We start from the raw sequence: 17,803 nt of genomic DNA, 5'->3' as shown, positions 1-17,803 counted from the left end.
TGCGAAATCAAACCCTTTTTAATGTTAGATTCCAAATCCTAATCCGAATCAAAATCCTCAAAGTTCGCAAAAAAATTCTCCCGATATCTATATAAACACCTCCGATCCTATCAATGTACGTATATTTCTCTCAAATCTTCTACCAGCGTTAATTAGTCTCACGAAAATTGTTGTACTGATCAAATTCTCAAAATTTTCCTCCATTTTTTTTCAAGAAAACAAGTGAAACGTAACCCATGGCGGCTCGACGACTGACACGATCCTCTAGCATGGGACAATCTGCAGATCTTCTTCGTTCCTTTAACCGTGATATCAACCCTGTCCCACGGATGGTTTCAAAGGAACAGAAAACCGAGCCAAGCCTAATTAATCCGGCGAAGAAAGAGGTGGCGCAGTCGCGGGCACGGGCACGGAGCGAGAAGAAAGAACCCCCGAAGGTGGTGGCTGAGAAGCCAAGAAAGTGTATCTTCACGTTCCCTTCACCACCACGTGTTGAGAAACAAAGAATCGATTATTTTCTTGATGCATGTGCCTTGTGCAAGAAGAAACTAGATTTCAAGGAAGATATATTTATGTACAGGTACGTACATAATTTCTTCATACAATATTTGATTGATCTCCACCATGTAACATTAATCCGAATTTAAAGATAACAAAAATTTGAGTTATATACTTACCTTTTAAAAATGGTTTAGTGAAATCTTCGAATATCAAGATTTATAGCTTAAAAAATAATAATTTTTCATGGATGATCCAAATAAGAGATCCGTCTCACAAAAAACGACTAGCAAGACCATCTCACACAAGTTTTTGCCTTAAATTAAATAGTCTTGAATTGATATTTAATATGTCAACTATATTATTCCGGATTAACACTTTCTTTAATTGTTGTTATGCAGTGATAAAGCGTATTGTTCTCAAGACTGTCGAGACGATCAGATTGCATTGGACGAGAAGTTTAATCCCTCTTCGCCAACTCGAAATCAGCAAACAAGATTCATTTGCAAAGATAAAGGACGTTGGAAGACCAAATTCAATTTCAAATGGGCATAAGCTTCCAGATTAAGATGTGCTTGGGGTTTAGTTTTCAGTGTAAACTGGTTTTAGAATTGTTTATAAGTACAAAAATATTTTTTAATTCATGTATCTATTTTATTTTTATTTTTTTCACTAAAAATTGGATAATGTGAAAATTTTGGCTGCAATTCGTGCTAACAAAATATTAGTACAAATTATAAAAAGACCATATGAAAAAGTAGTGAGGGATAAATTAATATCATTTGTTTAGTCCAATTGAAATTAATATCATGGTTATTTAATGCCAAGTCACCCCAAAAAATTGAAATCCCAATTTAAAGAAAAAGTTGGACACTTAAATGAAGGAAAAAAAAACCAACGCATTGATATCATCTCAATCGACAAAAACATGTATGAGATGGTCTCATGGGTCATATTTTGTGAGACAGATCTCTTATTTGGGTCATCCATGAAAAAGTATTACTTTTGTGCTAAGAGTATTATTTTTTATTGTGAATATCGGTAGGTTGACTCGTCTGACCGATAAAGATTCGTGAGACCGTCTCACAAGATATCTACTCCTCAATCAATTCAATTCATAAATGAAAAACCTGAGTGTTATTGAAGCTAATTTAAACTCATTTAATGTCATACATAAATTTGAAAAGCCTATTACAACTCGACAAACTGCCTAAGAATCGCTCTCATCGGTTTCTTCAACCTTGTGAAACTTAAATTTCTCTCCTCGGCCAACAAAAATACAGAATAAATTACAGTCACTTCTAAAACAAAAATAATAATGCGAGCGGTTTTGTGCTTTCGTTTAACACAAAAGTGGAGAAACAATAAACTTGTATATCAGATTTTAGTGTTGTGTGTCGATATTGTCAACGCCTATTCACGACATGCAGCGCAATGTATTATTATCACATACATAAACTTTAATAACCAGGATTAGACGGATTAAATTATCTACAAGTACGAATATTTGTATAATGTCCTAGGTCAAAATAATGACTTGAAAACTTGTAAATCATTTACAAAACCTAATAGCTAGTGACGCGTACAAAAACTATATTCTTTGACAACCCAAAGAAATAAATTGTATTTAAAATAACCCAAATAAAATCACAAATGCAATATTGTGTTACTTAAAACAGAAACCGCCAAGAACTCTTTAAACAACAATTCGCACGAATGTTGTTCTTCGAGTGTGTTCAACACGGATCAGCAACACAGCAAAGCAATGAATTTATCACCAAAATTCTTCTGCTCGAAAGCGTTCAGCACTTTGCTTTTATTCTCTGCAAAAACCACACAGCTGCAATCCAAAGGTATCACTATTTTTATATGCTTTATTTGATCTAGAGTTTATTGCGCAAAAGAATCATACAACATATGGAAACAAGAGTTTCATTAGGAATTATTTTAATCAAATATATAATATCTATGATAAATAACAAGTTAAAGACAAATCATATAATCTCTAGAGATAAATTAAATCAAATCTCGTAATAAGATAAATCTTTGAATGATATTATCAATATAGTAAAATAATTAAGGAATAATATATTTATTTCAATACTTTTCATTTACCTATATATTTTTTATCTAGTTGCTACCAACGATGTTAATCTTTGATGTTTCTGTAGCAATTTCTTTCTTTCTTTTTTTTAAGAGTTGATCTTATGTGATACCGTCTTACGGATCTTAATCTGTGAGACGGGTCAATCTTACCCATTTTCACAATAAAAAGTAATATTTTTTCATGGATGACCCAAATAAGATATTCGTCTCACAGATACGACCAGTGAGACCGTCTCACACAAGTTTTTGCCTTTTTTTAAAGATGACTTAATCTTCTGTTTTGTGAGTTTTCTTGGTTAGAAGATAAATCGATGATTCATTTTCTTATGTCTAGATTTATTATTTTTCGTTTTTTGGATTTATTCTAGATTTTATGAACATGTATATTGTAAATATGTTCAGATCTACCAAGAAAAAATTATGTCGTTGTTTCCAGATTTCTGATTTTTTTTTAATTCGATAAATATGTATATGGTTAATATATTCAGATCTACCCAACAAAAGTTATATCATTATTGATTTATATTTTTTCGGATTTCGGAAACAAAAACCAGATCTAGAAAAGTTCATCTTTTTCTTTTTTTCTTAGGATCTAGACGCGATTATTCGTGGAGTTGGGATCTTCTAATATTTGGACCTTTATTCCGATTTTTATGTAAAATTCTTAGAGTAGATTTCTTGTGAGACGTTATCACGAATCTTTATCGGTGAGACAGGTCAACCCTATCGATATTCACAATAAAAAGTAATACTCTTAGCATAAAAAGTAATACTTTTTCATAGATGACCCAAATAAGATATATGTCTCACAACATACGACCCGTTAGACTGTCTCACACAAATTTTTGCCAAATTCTTAATACATAAATTTTAAGACGGATATATCTTCCATTTTTGAGTGAGTCTCATGTGAGACCGTCTCACGGATCATAATTCGTGAGACGGGTCAACCCTACCCATATTCACAATAAAAAGTAATACTCGTTGCATAAAAAGTAATACTTTTTCATGGGTGACCCAAATAAGAGATCCGTCTCACAAAGAAGACCCATGAGACCGTCTCACACAAGTTTTTGCCTCCATTTTTTAACACGAGCATAATGCTTTTTGCTTAATATAAAATCCTATTCTTTTATATTTCTAAAAATATCATATTTAAATATTTTCTGATTAGCTGGTTATAATGTTAACAAATAACCATATATTTTTATTTGACTGTCTGCAGAATACGAACTCACTTTAATTAAATGATCATTGAATAAATTTCTAAGGTTTCCTAGACATTAAATGGCTTGAAATTACATATTTCTTAATTTATTTTAAATGCTGATGTCATAATCTATATTCAGAGATCATGTTTGGTCAGGAAAACGAGACTTCTATTATTTTTAGCAGACTTTCATGTTTTTATATATAAGTGAGTAGGTGTGATATCCTTGTCCCACATCTGAAAAATTAAAGATTTAAAATGAGTTTATAAAGGGCTACAATGGACTTCTATAGCAACTTGGGTTAATCATTTTCGTAAAGCGAGAACGAATACGAAGTAGCCGCTATAGCGGCCCATTCTGCAGTCACGCAAGCGTGGGCCCAGGCTCGGGGCATGACAGAATGGTATCAGAGCCGGTCACCGGCATGGAACACCGAGAAATAAGTGCTATGTGGTACAAAGTACTACGTGCATGGGAGCCACTTCTTGAACCTGCGGGGCAAAGTGCTACATGACGAGAGCCACCTCTTGAACTTGTAGGAGTCACCTCTAGATTCTCGGTGCTGGTGGATCAAGGGGACAGGCCGCGACGTCGAGAAAGGTGATTGTGATACCCTTGTCCCACATCTGAAAAATTTAAGATTTAAAATACCTTTATAAAGGGCTACAATGGACTTCTATAGCAACTTGGGTTAATCATTTTCGTAAAGCGAGGACGAATACGAAGTAGTTGCTATAGCGGCCCATTGTGCAGTCATGCAGGCGTAGGGTCCGGGCTCGGGGCGTGACAGTAGGTCTTTTGTGAAACTGTCTCGCGAATCTTTATCTGTGAGACGGATCAACCCTACCGATATTCACAATAAAAAATAATTCTCTTAGCATAAAAAATAATATTTTTTCATGGATGACCCAAATAAGAGATCTGTTTCACAAAATACGACCCGTGAGACTCTCTCACACAAATTTTTGCATATATATATATAACGAAAATATGATGTATAGGCTACACAATAATTTTGAGTTCAGGCAAGTGCCGAGTTTTGCCCATATAACTAACTACTCCGTCCCTGCATGCGAATAACAAAGTACGTATTTTACAAATTCTGACTTGAACTTTTACTACAAAGTCCGGGTTCGCTGTTATATTCTTTCGATTTTACTATAATTTTACCAAAGTCCAACTTTTGTGCAAACTCATAATTAATAGAATGGCTAATTTAAAAATTAATGGCGTGCCCATGTACCTGGTGGTCCTAATTATTACGAGAATTGGGGGGGAAAATCCAATGTGGCTGCCACTTATTAATTTAGATACAGTGAAATTATGATTGCCAACCTGCACTCTGTCTTTTGATTTTGAGTTACTGTCAGTTTATGCTATAATTTGTGCAACTTATATCATCCTTACCTCACTGCACCCATGAGACTTGTGCGATTTACTTCGCATAAAAGTTGCACCGTCGTCACCATCTGATTACAATTACATAAACCTCAGTCGAATAATATGTCGCGATATTAATAATTAGATCGATTGTAGAATCATGGGTTATTTTTTATCGGCAGGAGACCTAGTTTAGTTCGGAGTGGAACATCAACATGTAGTCGTACATTCTTTGGTTTATACTAATATGAAAACTAGATGAACCACATGAGAATTCAACAAACTTGGAATAACTAACATTTGATGTGAAGGTATATGTCTCTTCCTATGAAAGGAACTACTCCTAGGCCATGTCTCCCACCAGATAAACCTGCAATATCTGAACCTGTCTGACTTTTGTTCCAGTTTGTTTTGATGTCAGTTGCTTTTGCTTTAATCGCAGACTAAAGTAAAGCAGACAAATAGTTTATACTATGGGTAATTTGTAGAAAAATACATCTGTGCAAGATTAATTTAAGATTCAGTACCCAACAGTTTTTTTTTTAAATTTAGTACCTGACAAAACACCAACTTAGCTTTTACTACATATTTCATGCATTTTTACATTTTTACCCTTTCAATTAATAAAAAAAGTATATAAATACTTATTTTGGTTGCACATCATCTATTTCCACTCATCAATCCCGATTCATTTGGATGACTTGTATATTTAATTTAAATATTTTTTATTAAAAAAAAAAACAAATTCACAACTAATTGAATTTTTTGAAATACTTAGTTTTACTTATGAAATACTTAATTTCAATTTTAAAATACTTGATTTAGTAAATGAAATACTCAGAATGTTTATTAAAAACTGGATATTCGAATATGCATTTAAATAAAAACCGCAACTAATTGAATTTTTTGAAATACTTAGTTTTACTTGTAAAATACTTAATTTCAATTTTAAAATACTTGATTTAGTAAATGAAATACTCAGAATGTGTATTAAAAACCTGGATATTCGAGTATGCATTTTAAAAAAAAAACTTTACGCAACTAATTGAATTTTTTGAAATACTTAGTTTTACTTATGAAATACTTAATTTAAATTTTAAAATACTTGATTTAATAAATGAAATACTCAGAATGTGTATTAAAAAGCTGGATATTCGAATATGCATTTAAAAAAAAAATCGTAACAAACTGAATTTTTTGAAATACTTAGTTTTACTTGGGAAATACTTACTTTTAATTTTAAAACTACTTGATTTAGAAAATGAAATACTCAGAATGTGTATTAAAAACTGGATATTCGAATATGCATTTTAAAAAAAAAAACAAATTCGCAACTAATTGAATTTTTGAAATACTTAGTTTTACTTATGAAATACTTAATTTTAATTTTAAAATACTTGATTTATTAAATGAAATACTCAGAATGTGTATTAAAAAGCTGGATATTCGAATATGCATTTAAAAAACAAAAACAAATTCGCAACTAATTGAATTTTTTGAAATACTTAGTTTTATTTGTGAAATACTTAATTTAAATTTTAAAATACTTGATTTAGTAAATGAAATACTCAGAATGTGTATTAAAAAGCTGGATATTCGAATATGCATTTTAAAAAAAAAATCGTAACTAACTGAATTTTTTGAAATACTTAGTTTTACTTGTGAAATACTTACTTTTAATTTTAAAACTACTTGATTTAGAAAATGAAATACTCAGAATGTGTATTAAAAACTGGATATTCAAATATGCATTTAAAAAAAAACAAATTCGCAAATAATTGAATTTTTGAAATACTTAGTTTTACTTATGAAATACTTAATTTTAATTTTAAAATATTTGATTTATTAAATGAAATACTCAGAATGTGTATTAAAAAGCTGGATATTCGAATATGCATTTAAAAAACAAAAATAAATTCGTAACTAATTGAATTTTTTGAAATACTTAGTTTTATTTGTGAAATACTTAATTGTAATTTTAAAATACTTGATTTAGTAAATGAAATACTCAGAATGTGTATTAAAAAACTGGATATTCGAATAAACATTTAAAAAAAAAATCGCAACTAATTGAATTTTTTGAAATACTTAGTTTTACTTGTGAAATACTTAATTTTAATTTTAAAATACTTGATTTAGTAAATGAAATACTCAGAATGTGTATTAAAAAGCTAGATATTCGAATATGCATTAAAAAAAAAAAAAACAAATTCGCAACTAATTGAATTTTTTGAAATACTTAGTTTTACTTGTGAAATAATTAATTTCAATTTTAAAATACTTGATTTTGTAAATGAAATACTCAGAATGTGTATTAAAAAACTGGATATTCGAATATACAACGCAAGTTCACCAAATGCTCGCATTTCCATCCAAGATTCATTTGGATGAAATGTTTATTTCATTTAATTATTTTTTTTTTGTTAAAAATCAAATTCGCAACTAAGCATTGAACTTTTTCAAGTACCTAGTTTTACTTGCGAAATACCTAATTTCAATTTTAAAATACTTGATTTGGTAAATGAGATACTCAGAATGAGTATTAAAATACTGGAAATTCGAATATGCAACGTAAGTTCACCAAATGCTCGCATTCTATCCAATATGCATTTGGATGACATGTTCATTTTATTTATATATTTTCTTTATTTTTTTAAAAAAAAATTCGCAACTAAGTATTGAACTTTTTCAAGTACTTAGTTTTATCTGCGAAATAATTAATTTCAGTTTTAAAATACTTGATTTGGTAGATGAGATACTCATAATGAGTATTAAAATACTGGATATTCGAATATGTAGCGTAAATTCACCAAGTGCTCACGTTTCCATCCAAGATGCATTTGGATGACATGTTCAAGGACTTTTCAACAGCCACAAAGCTTTGAAAAAGAAAAAAGGCTTAGAGCGAAGATTTGAAGATTTCCGGACAATGTTCTTTAAGAGAATATCCCGTGATAGGAACAAGTAACTTAATCCGTGTATTTAAAATTTACAGATAAATATGAAGTCGGATATACGTCGATAGTCATAGTTCAGTAGGTCGAAAGCTAGTGGATTTAATAAAACGACATGCAATTCACCCTTGATAAATAATTAAAGAGATTTAATTACTTCACTGAGTTGAATTAGTTTGGCATAGCTTGAGAGGGCGTGTTCAATTGGATATGAAATCTCGTCGAAAGCATAGATCATTGTCGAACCAATTAAGTAGTTTAGCGATGGGTAAATGAAATACTTAGAATGTTGTATTAAAATACTGGATATTCGAATATGTAACGTAAGTTCACCAAATGCTCGCATTTCCTTTCAAGATACATTTGGATGACATGTTCATTTCATTTTAAAATACTTGATTTAGTAAATGAAATACTCAGAATGTGTATTAAAAAATTGGATATTCGAATATGCATTTAAAAAAAAAATTCGCAACTAATTGAATTTTTTAAATACTTAGTTTTACTTGTGAAATACTTAATTTTAATTTTAAAATACTTGATTTAGTAGATGAAATACTCATAATGTGTATTAAAAACTGGATATTCAAATATGCATTTAAAAGAAACAAATTCGCAACTAATTGAATTTTTTGAAATACTTAGTTTTACTTGTGAAATAATTAATTTCAATTTTAAAATATTTGATTTTGTAAATGAAATACTCAGAATGTATATTAAAAAACTGGATATTCGAATATGCATTTAAAAAAAAGTCGCAACTAATTGAATTTTTTGAAATAATTACTTTTAGTTGTGAAATACTTAATTTTAATTTTTAAAATACTTGATTTAGTAAATGAAATACTCAGAATGTGTATAAAAAACCGGATATTCGAATATACAACGCAAGTTCACCAAATGCTCGCATTTCCATCCAAGATCTATTTGGATGACATGTTCATTTCATTTAATTATTTTTTTTATTGTTAAAAAAATAATTTCGCAACTAAGCATTGAACTTTGTCAAGTACTTAGTTTTACTTGCGAAATACCTAATTTCAATTTTAAAATACTTGATTTGGTAAATGAGATACTCAGAATGAGTATTAAAATACTGAAAATTCGAATGTGCAACGTAAGTTCATCAAATGCTCACATTCTATCCAAATGCATTTGGATGACATGTTCATTTTATTTAGATATTTTCTTTATTTTTTTTAAAAAAAAATTCGCAACTAAGCATTGAACATTTTGAAGTTTTGCTCGATCACTAAGAATTTTACAATGAAAGTTTTGCTCGATCACTAAACATGGAACATTTTGAAGTACTTACTTTTATTTGCGAAATACCTAATTTTAATTTTATAATAATTGATTTGGTAATTGAGATACTCATAATATGTGATAGAATACTGGATATTCGAATATGCAACGTAAATTCAGTCATGATTGGCCAGTATTTTAATACAACATTCTAAGTATTTCATTTACCCCTCGCTAAACTACTTAATTCGTTCGACAATGATATATGCTTTCGACGAGATTTCATATCCAATTGAACACGCCCTCTCAAGCTATGCCAAACTAATTCAACTCAGTGAAGTAATTAAATCTCTTTAATTATTTATCAAGGGTGAATTGCATGTCGTTTTATTAAATCCACTAGCTTTCGACCTACTGAACTATGACTATCGACGTATATCCGACTTCATATTTATCTGTAAATTTTAAATACACGGATTAAGTTACTTGTTCCTATCACGGGATATTCTCTTGAAGAACATTGTCCGGAAATCTACAAATCTTCGCTCTAAGCCTTTTTTCTTTTTCAAAGCTTTGTGGCTGCTGAAAAGTCCTTGAACATGTCATCCAAATGCATCTTGGATGGAAACGTGAGCACTTGGTGAATTTACGCTACATATTCGAATATCCAGTATTTTAATACTCATTATGAGTATCTCATCTACCAAATCAAGTATTTTAAAACTGAAATTAATTATTTCGCAGATAAAACTAAGTACTTGAAAAAGTTCAATACTTAGTTGCGAATTTTTTTAAAAAAAAATAAAGAAAATATATAAATAAAATGAACATGTCATCCAAATGCATATTGGATAGAATGCGAGCATTTGGTGAACTTACGTTGCATATTCGAATTTCCAGTATTTTAATACTCATTCTGAGTATCTCATTTACCAAATCAAGTATTTTAAAATTGAAATTAGGTATTTCGCAAGTAAAACTAGGTACTTGAAAAAGTTCAATGCTTAGTTGCGAATTTGATTTTTAACAAAAAAAAAATAATTAAATGAAATAAACATTTCATCCAAATGGATCTTGGATGGAAATGCGAGCATTTGGTGAACTTGCGTTGTATATTCGAATATCCAGTTTTTTAATACACATTCTGAGTATTTCATTTACAAAATCAAGTATTTTAAAATTGAAATTAATTATTTCACAAGTAAAACTAAGTATTTCAAAAAATTCAATTAGTTGCGAATTTGTTTTTTTTTTAAATGCATATTCGAATATCCAGCTTTTTAATACACATTCTGAGTATTTCATTTACTAAATCAAGTATTTTAAAATTAAAATTAAGTATTTCACAAGTAAAACTAAGTATTTCAAAAAATTCAATTAGTTGCGATTTTTTTTTTAAATGTATATTCGAATATCCAGTTTTTTAATACACATTCTGAGTATTTCATTTACTAAATCAAGTATTTTAAAATTACAATTAAGTATTTCACAAATAAAACTAAGAATTTCAAAAAATTCAATTAGTTACGAATTTATTTTTGTTTTTTAAATGCATATTCGAATATCCAGCTTTTTAATACACATTCTGAGTATTTCATTTAATAAATCAAGTATTTTAAAATTAAAATTAAGTATTTCATAAGTAAAACTAAGTATTTCAAAAATTCAATTATTTGCGAATTTGTTTTTTTTTAAATGCATATTTGAATATCCAGTTTTTAATACACATTCTGAGTATTTCATTTTGTAAATCAAGTAGTTTTAAAATTAAAAGTAAGTATTTCACAAGTAAAACTAAGTATTTCAAAAAATTCAGTTAGTTACGATTTTTTTTTTAAATGCATATTCGAATATCCAGCTTTTTAATACACATTCTGAGTATTTCATTTACTAAATCAAGTATTTTAAAATTTAAATTAAGTATTTCACAAATAAAACTAAGTATTTCAAAAAATTCAATTAGTTGCGAATTTGTTTTTGTTTTTTAAATGCATATTCGAATATCCAGCTTTTTAATACACATTCTGAGTATTTCATTTAATAAATCAAGTATTTTAAAATTAAAATTAAGTATTTCATAAGTAAAACTAAGTATTTCAAAAATTCAATTAGTTGCGAATTTGTTTTTTTTTTTTAAATGCATATTCGAATATCCAGTTTTTAATACACATTCTGAGTATTTCATTTTCTAAATCAAGTAGTTTTAAAATTAAAAGTAAGTATTTCACAAGTAAAACTAAGTATTTCAAAAAATTCAGTTAGTTACGATTTTTTTTTTAAATGCATATTCAAATATCCAGCTTTTTAATACACATTCTGAGTATTTCATTTACTAAATCAAGTATTTTAAAATTTAAATTAAGTATTTCATAAGTAAAACTAAGTATTTCAAAAAATTCAATTAGTTGCGTAAAGTTTTTTTTTAAAATGCATACTCGAATATCCAGGTTTTTAATACACATTCTGAGTATTTCATTTACTAAATCAAGTATTTTAAAATTGAAATTAAGTATTTTACAAGTAAAACTAAGTATTTCAAAAAATTCAATTAGTTGCGGTTTTTTTTTAAATGCATATTCGAATATCCAGTTTTTAATAAACATTCTGAGTATTTCATTTACTAAATCAAGTATTTTAAAATTGAAATTAAGTATTTCATAAGTAAAACTAAGTATTTCAAAAAATTCAATTAGTTGTGAATTTGTTTTTTTTTAATAAAAAATATTTAAATTAAATATACAAGTCATCCAAATGAATCGGGATTGATGAGTGGAAAGAGAAGATGTGCAACCAAAATAAGTATTTATATACTTTTTTTATTAATTGAAAGGGTAAAAATGTAAAAATGCATGAAATATGTAGTAAAAGCTAAGTTGGTGTTTTGTCAGGTACTAAATTTAAAAAAAAAACTGTTGGGTACTGAATGTTAAATTAATCTTGGACAGATGTATTTTTCTACAAATTACCCTTATACTATATATAATATATATATATATGGACACATAGATACATACAAAAGGGAAGAAACCAAGAAAACAACTTTTCAGTAAAAATCATTAGCATAAAACAGAGCACAAGGCACTCTTGCAGAAATGAAATAATGATGATGCTGTAATTTTCCTATCACGTTAGCAATGAGTATTCTCAATTCTCTCTTCATTTAAAGCTAAAAGGTGAAAAGGGGTTTGATTATTTTGACCATAACTAATCTGTTCATCTAACTAATATCATCTTTGTCAAGAGTCTTTTTTTCCTAATCTAACAAATAAAGAATTAATCAACAAAATGAAGCCAGGATTCTTCTGTTCAATTTCTTGAATGGTTTCATACTGTAGCCGCATCCTGCAATGAAACTATTTGTTCATTAGTATGAAAGAATGTCGTATTTGTGAAGTTGAAGCATATGAATGTGATGTTACCTGGTAAATGGAGGGCGAAAAACACGAACTTCATATGAAACGTAAGAACTAAGAAGTTGTGTTGTGTTGAGTAAGTAGCGTTGACATCGTGTGAAGTTAGTCGTTAAGATTGTAAATATGTACATCTGATCAGAAGATGAGAATGAAAATTAGACGATCTAAAGGGAATTGCTGCAAAACGTGGACCGAAAAAGAGAGGGGACTCACTTTTATCGGTTAACGGGCAAAGCCACCAAGAGGAGATGTCCCCATCTTGAGTTCATGATAGCCATTATAACCTGCAAATGGGGACCGATGAAACATAAGAGATGAGACAACTCAATGCAACACTTGACAATATCCCTTTCATGACTGCCAATTTGAAATGGTACCGTAAGGGATTTTTAGCATGGCATACACACGTATACGAAGGTCAATGTGTAATAGAGGACAGAAAAACGCGATGTCAAAGTCTACATAATGGTGAATTAAGAAGTAAGACAAAGGAGATCATGTACCTTTATAAGAATTTCTTCAAAAAAAGCAGAGTTCAGTGTAACCATGTGAGTATGGAAACAGTTGCTCCGCCTCGATTCTGGAGCTAGAATAGCTCATACTTTTCCTCAACCGATTGGGGACAGACTCAACTTCCGTGCAAAACACGCTGGAAACCGGCCTATGATCTGAAAACCTGGATTCTCCACGAACGTATGATAATTGTTGAAGGCCAGTGCCATACCACAAAATTCTGTCACACCTGCAGGTTTGAAAGAATCAAGATCAAACCTTAACTTAGCAGAGGACATGTAATTTGATATCAGAATAATACATCAAGAATTAAATAATTTTGTTTTTAATTATTCGAGAATTTAGGTCATGACTGCAGAAAACAAGTATCGTCATAGATTATTACCATGCAGGCGTCCTTCGTTTCTCTTTGGGGTGCATATCATCACCTGCATATCTGTCTGAATTATGAGAATACTTATACGTTGGTGGGAAATATATCTTCCCTTCCCTCCACCCATCAAATACTCGACCTCGTCTCTGCTCGATCCGAAGCTGTAAGGAAAAAAAACAGGAAAGCAATTTTCATTCAGTATTACCAAAGAAGCAAACAAAATATAACCAAGTATTTTCAAGAACTGAACAGCTAAATCCTCAGAAAACATAACAAGATATCATACTTGATCTTTCTCTAATAATGCTCTCCAGTTTTGCATTTCAATAAGTGCTTTGGCTGAACGGTATGGCAGTGCAATTCGATAGTTTAGATCTCCGATCCAAATAATTCGACTACAGCAAAAAGAGATTAAACAACAATAGTTAGACAAAATATATGAACAATAATTTTTAATTAACTCTTATATTTTCACGTTGTACGACAACAGAAAAAAATAATACATCTACGGTTTGTTGTTAATAATGGGTTAAGAGAAAGAATTCACTTCACCAAAAGGAGAAATGAGGGGGTTTTCATCGAAGCCGGAAAATCTTACTCGTGTTCAAGGATTGTCTCTGGTGATTTCTCCTCGTTGATACCATTAACTCGTGGGAATCTCGTTTTCCTTAGGATCTCCACAACATCAGCATTTCTTCGAATCTCGTCTCCTTCCTTCTGACCAGACGTCAAGTGACTGCACACAAAGCAAAGGCTGGTCTGATGCAGCAACATGCTCACGGAAATGGATCCCTGCAATAAAAAATGGTACAGCCTCTAAGTTTATTTGTTCAAGAAATGCCCAAATCCAATCTGACCGACTGTTTGTAAGCTAAATTATTACCTTATTACCAAGATATCCCATCAATCCTCTACCAACACAAGAAACCTTTATATTCCGAACATGTTCCCGCAGCTCGTTTCGAACCCAAACCGTGAGAAAAACACCAACCATTTGCTTGCTTGCCGCTAAACAGTATCTTGCATGTCCAGGCATTGTGTACGGATCTTCCCCCTGTGCATAAGTGCTGTATGACATTGGTGAATGCAGCACTGTACTCGGTGATTCCCCAGGCAAATAATCCTCATCCGACCCCCATCTTGAGAAATCACTTGTCCTCTGACCCCAAGAATAGTCACTTGGCCTTCGACTTGAAGAATAGTCGCTCGGTCGATGACCAGAGGAGTAGTCGCTCGGCCTCTGGCTAGAAGAAGAATCGCTTGGCCTGTAACCCCATCTCGTACTTGGCTCAAAGTCACTAGTCCGATGACCAAAAATTACTCGGTCACACACACTAAACCTCCTGTCCAGCCGAGGTTGTGGGGTTGACATATCGTTCTCCATTCTCCAGCCTTGTGGCGTCTGGAAGGATCTACGAGGAAAGAAAGTCGAGGCTTTATGTCTGGTAGAACCTTCGAAATCCGCATTCCACTCGGCAACGGGATCAGGGATAGGTGATGGTGTATAGCACACATTGCCTCCACAAGCACCAGGAGCATTGTTTAGTGTTCTTTTTATAAGGGCAAGCCACTTTTTGGCAGGACCATTGTCCTCAGCGACGAGAATGTTACTAGCATTCAGAGGGACTATTTCTTGAAAACTACAACGCAGAAAGAACAACAAATTTCGGTTCAAGAACACGGTAAATTTGGTTATTTGTCATGATTGGATCCAAAGTTCGAATCATACCCAAGTACATATATGTCAGCCGGAGGTGCTGAATGTAGCCAATCATCTAAGTTCATATTGCTCGGTGGTGATTTTCCTGCCACGTTCCAGGTAGATGCGAAGACACTGAACCAAGAACCAATTTAAGAACTACAACTAAGAGCAAAAGGAAATAAAATGAAAAAGTTGATTAATATAAGCAAACCTATAGTTCTGAATATTTATAATCTGAGGGTGATCAAGATAGCCTCTCCCTCGCCTGGATCGAGAACGTGAACGAGAAAAGGAACGCTCTATATTTTTGGTTGAGTTTTCTGCAGAACCAAAACAGATAATCCATTCAAAACCAGTCTCATCAACCAAGAGAAAGGTATAATGTATGAAAAACATGATAACTAATATATGAAATAGTATGAACTTAATTTATAGGCATAGCCTAAATATTTGAACACACTTATGAATTTTCAAACTTTTCGAAGTGTAAACTCAAAGTTAGAAATATGACACTACTGACCAGTTCTAATATTCTTGATTGAAGATGGTTCCCTTTCAGAAAAGCTGTTCCTCGACTCCGCATCCCCGCCTAAAGAGAATTATTATGAACACTCAGTTTTCTCAAAATTAAGCATCAATTTGCAATTTCCATTTTCCATTGTTTTTTTTAGCATAATTTTGCATAGTTTCAAGTATTCGAGAAAGAATAATCAAGACCGTTAACAAAAGGTCCTTGAAGTTGGAAGTTGACCACATTCAAATTATTTTTTTTCTTTCCTTTCTTTTCAACAAGCAGCGTCGGAGCTTGAATTCACTTGATTATGATGATGAATAAAAAGAAAGCATATAAAAGCCAGAGAGAATTAAAAAAAATCCCAATTGTATCTTCCCATAGGATTTCTCAACAGCCAATACCATGTTGAAAACATTAAAAAATAAATTTCAAGGCACAAAAAATGACAAAATGACAAGAAGGAAGAAGAGATGATCAGAAAACTACAAAACAAATATCGAAAACTCAACCACAAATCCAAATTATCGCTAACCACATGGAAATCATACACTCTTATTCAAGAAAATTGTGTACACACCTCCATGAACCGCTCCATCAGCTTCACAGTCCTCGTTTTTGCATTTGATATTGAACCATTTCCTGATCAGTTTCCTTGACCATGAGAGCTTCAAAATACCCAACAAAAATCATTTCAGCATACAAAAAGAATAATTTTTGAAATTACATTTCAAAATAAAATAGGGAAAAAGACCTTGCTTTTCTTGGTATGTTCATCTTTCATTGTGCCTTCTATTACTTCATACGGCACTCTCTACACGCTTATGCCTTCCCCCTCTCCCAAACAATATGATCTTTTGCCCCAAAATCAACTCCAAAGAAAGAGAAACCAAAAATCAAAAACACCAATAAGAAGATTCCTTTAAAATTCACAACTTTTTATGTATCTTCATTTGCTTCCTCGCTTCAATCCCCATGCAAAAACGAAAATTTGCAAATGGGCCTCAACAAATTTTTTTAAAAAAATCATTCTAACTTCAGCAACCAAGTTTTTCAACATCTCACCCTGAACCCCATCAATCAAGATTCGATCTTTCTTTATGAAATACCTCGGTACTAAACACACAAACGGCCTACACGCAAAATACTTGACAATAGGAGGAAGATATAGTAGGCTGGGAGTCCAAATTCATTGACACAAATGCGAATGACACAAGAAAACGAGAGGAGAACCAACTTAAGAACAAGACAATGCAAGTATCAAGGAGAGAGATAAAGAAGGAATTCTGAGGGGGGCCTTCCCTTTTTCCCCCTTTTTAACAGTGCTCAGCCTCGTTCTCAGTAGCAAAATAATTACAGCAATGCATCGAATTTGAGCAGAATAAAGTGAGCCAGCACAGCACCCTCCCACTCTCTATCTCTCTCTCTCACACACACACCCACATGTGTACGCGTGTGTGTGTGCGCTGCTAGCTTTTTTGAACAGAAGCCCAATGGCCAGCCCCAGCATGACGGAAGAGATAACAGTCATGTCTTTTTACACACATAGGTGACCTATTATGACCAAAATCTTGGCTTAGTCAAACAAATGCATTGAATGAAATCGCTTCATAATATTATTAATTTATTTCAATAAAAATAAAATTCAATTTTTTTCAAAAAATTGAAAAACCAAACTTAAAGATCAAATTTTATTCAGCTGGAGAGGATTAAAGGAATTGGTCAGCAAAGTTTAGACTGTCAAGGGAGAGCGAAAATTGTTTTTTTTCTAAAAAAAAACAATTATTTAAAAGTTGGCATTGGTCTTGCAAACAAAGTTAAAGCATACAAAAGCAAATAAAGATAAAGTTTACTCCAATTCAGAAATAGTTGCAAATTACATTCGATATGATCTGAT

The 17,803-nt window shown here is 31.3% G+C and overlaps 1 protein-coding gene across 1 annotated transcript; it reads right to left on the bottom strand.

Annotated features, from left to right (window-relative positions):
• Positions 1 to 12,416: 12,416 nt before the first annotated feature.
• Positions 12,417 to 17,404, bottom strand: LOC140830681 (type IV inositol polyphosphate 5-phosphatase 7-like). Its single transcript, XM_073194110.1, has 13 exons — positions 16,661 to 17,404; positions 16,487 to 16,574; positions 15,916 to 15,984; positions 15,607 to 15,715; positions 15,423 to 15,527; positions 14,577 to 15,333; positions 14,292 to 14,485; positions 13,980 to 14,088; positions 13,706 to 13,854; positions 13,311 to 13,549; positions 13,021 to 13,091; positions 12,814 to 12,938; positions 12,417 to 12,736 (listed from the first exon to the last, which is right to left on the bottom strand). Exons 1-10 carry the CDS (start codon positions 16,688 to 16,690, stop codon positions 13,327 to 13,329), a joined length of 1,833 nt encoding a protein of 610 aa, XP_073050211.1. The 5' UTR covers positions 16,691 to 17,404; the 3' UTR covers positions 12,417 to 12,736; positions 12,814 to 12,938; positions 13,021 to 13,091; positions 13,311 to 13,326.
• Positions 17,405 to 17,803: the final 399 nt, after the last annotated feature.

The sequence above is a fragment of the Primulina eburnea genome, chromosome 4 (assembly GCF_022965805.1).
Source record: "Primulina eburnea isolate SZY01 chromosome 4, ASM2296580v1, whole genome shotgun sequence".
Lineage (NCBI taxonomy): Eukaryota > Viridiplantae > Streptophyta > Magnoliopsida > Lamiales > Gesneriaceae > Primulina > Primulina eburnea.
Note: the sequence above shows the minus strand (reverse complement) of the source record. Positions and strands in the feature narration are given on the sequence as shown.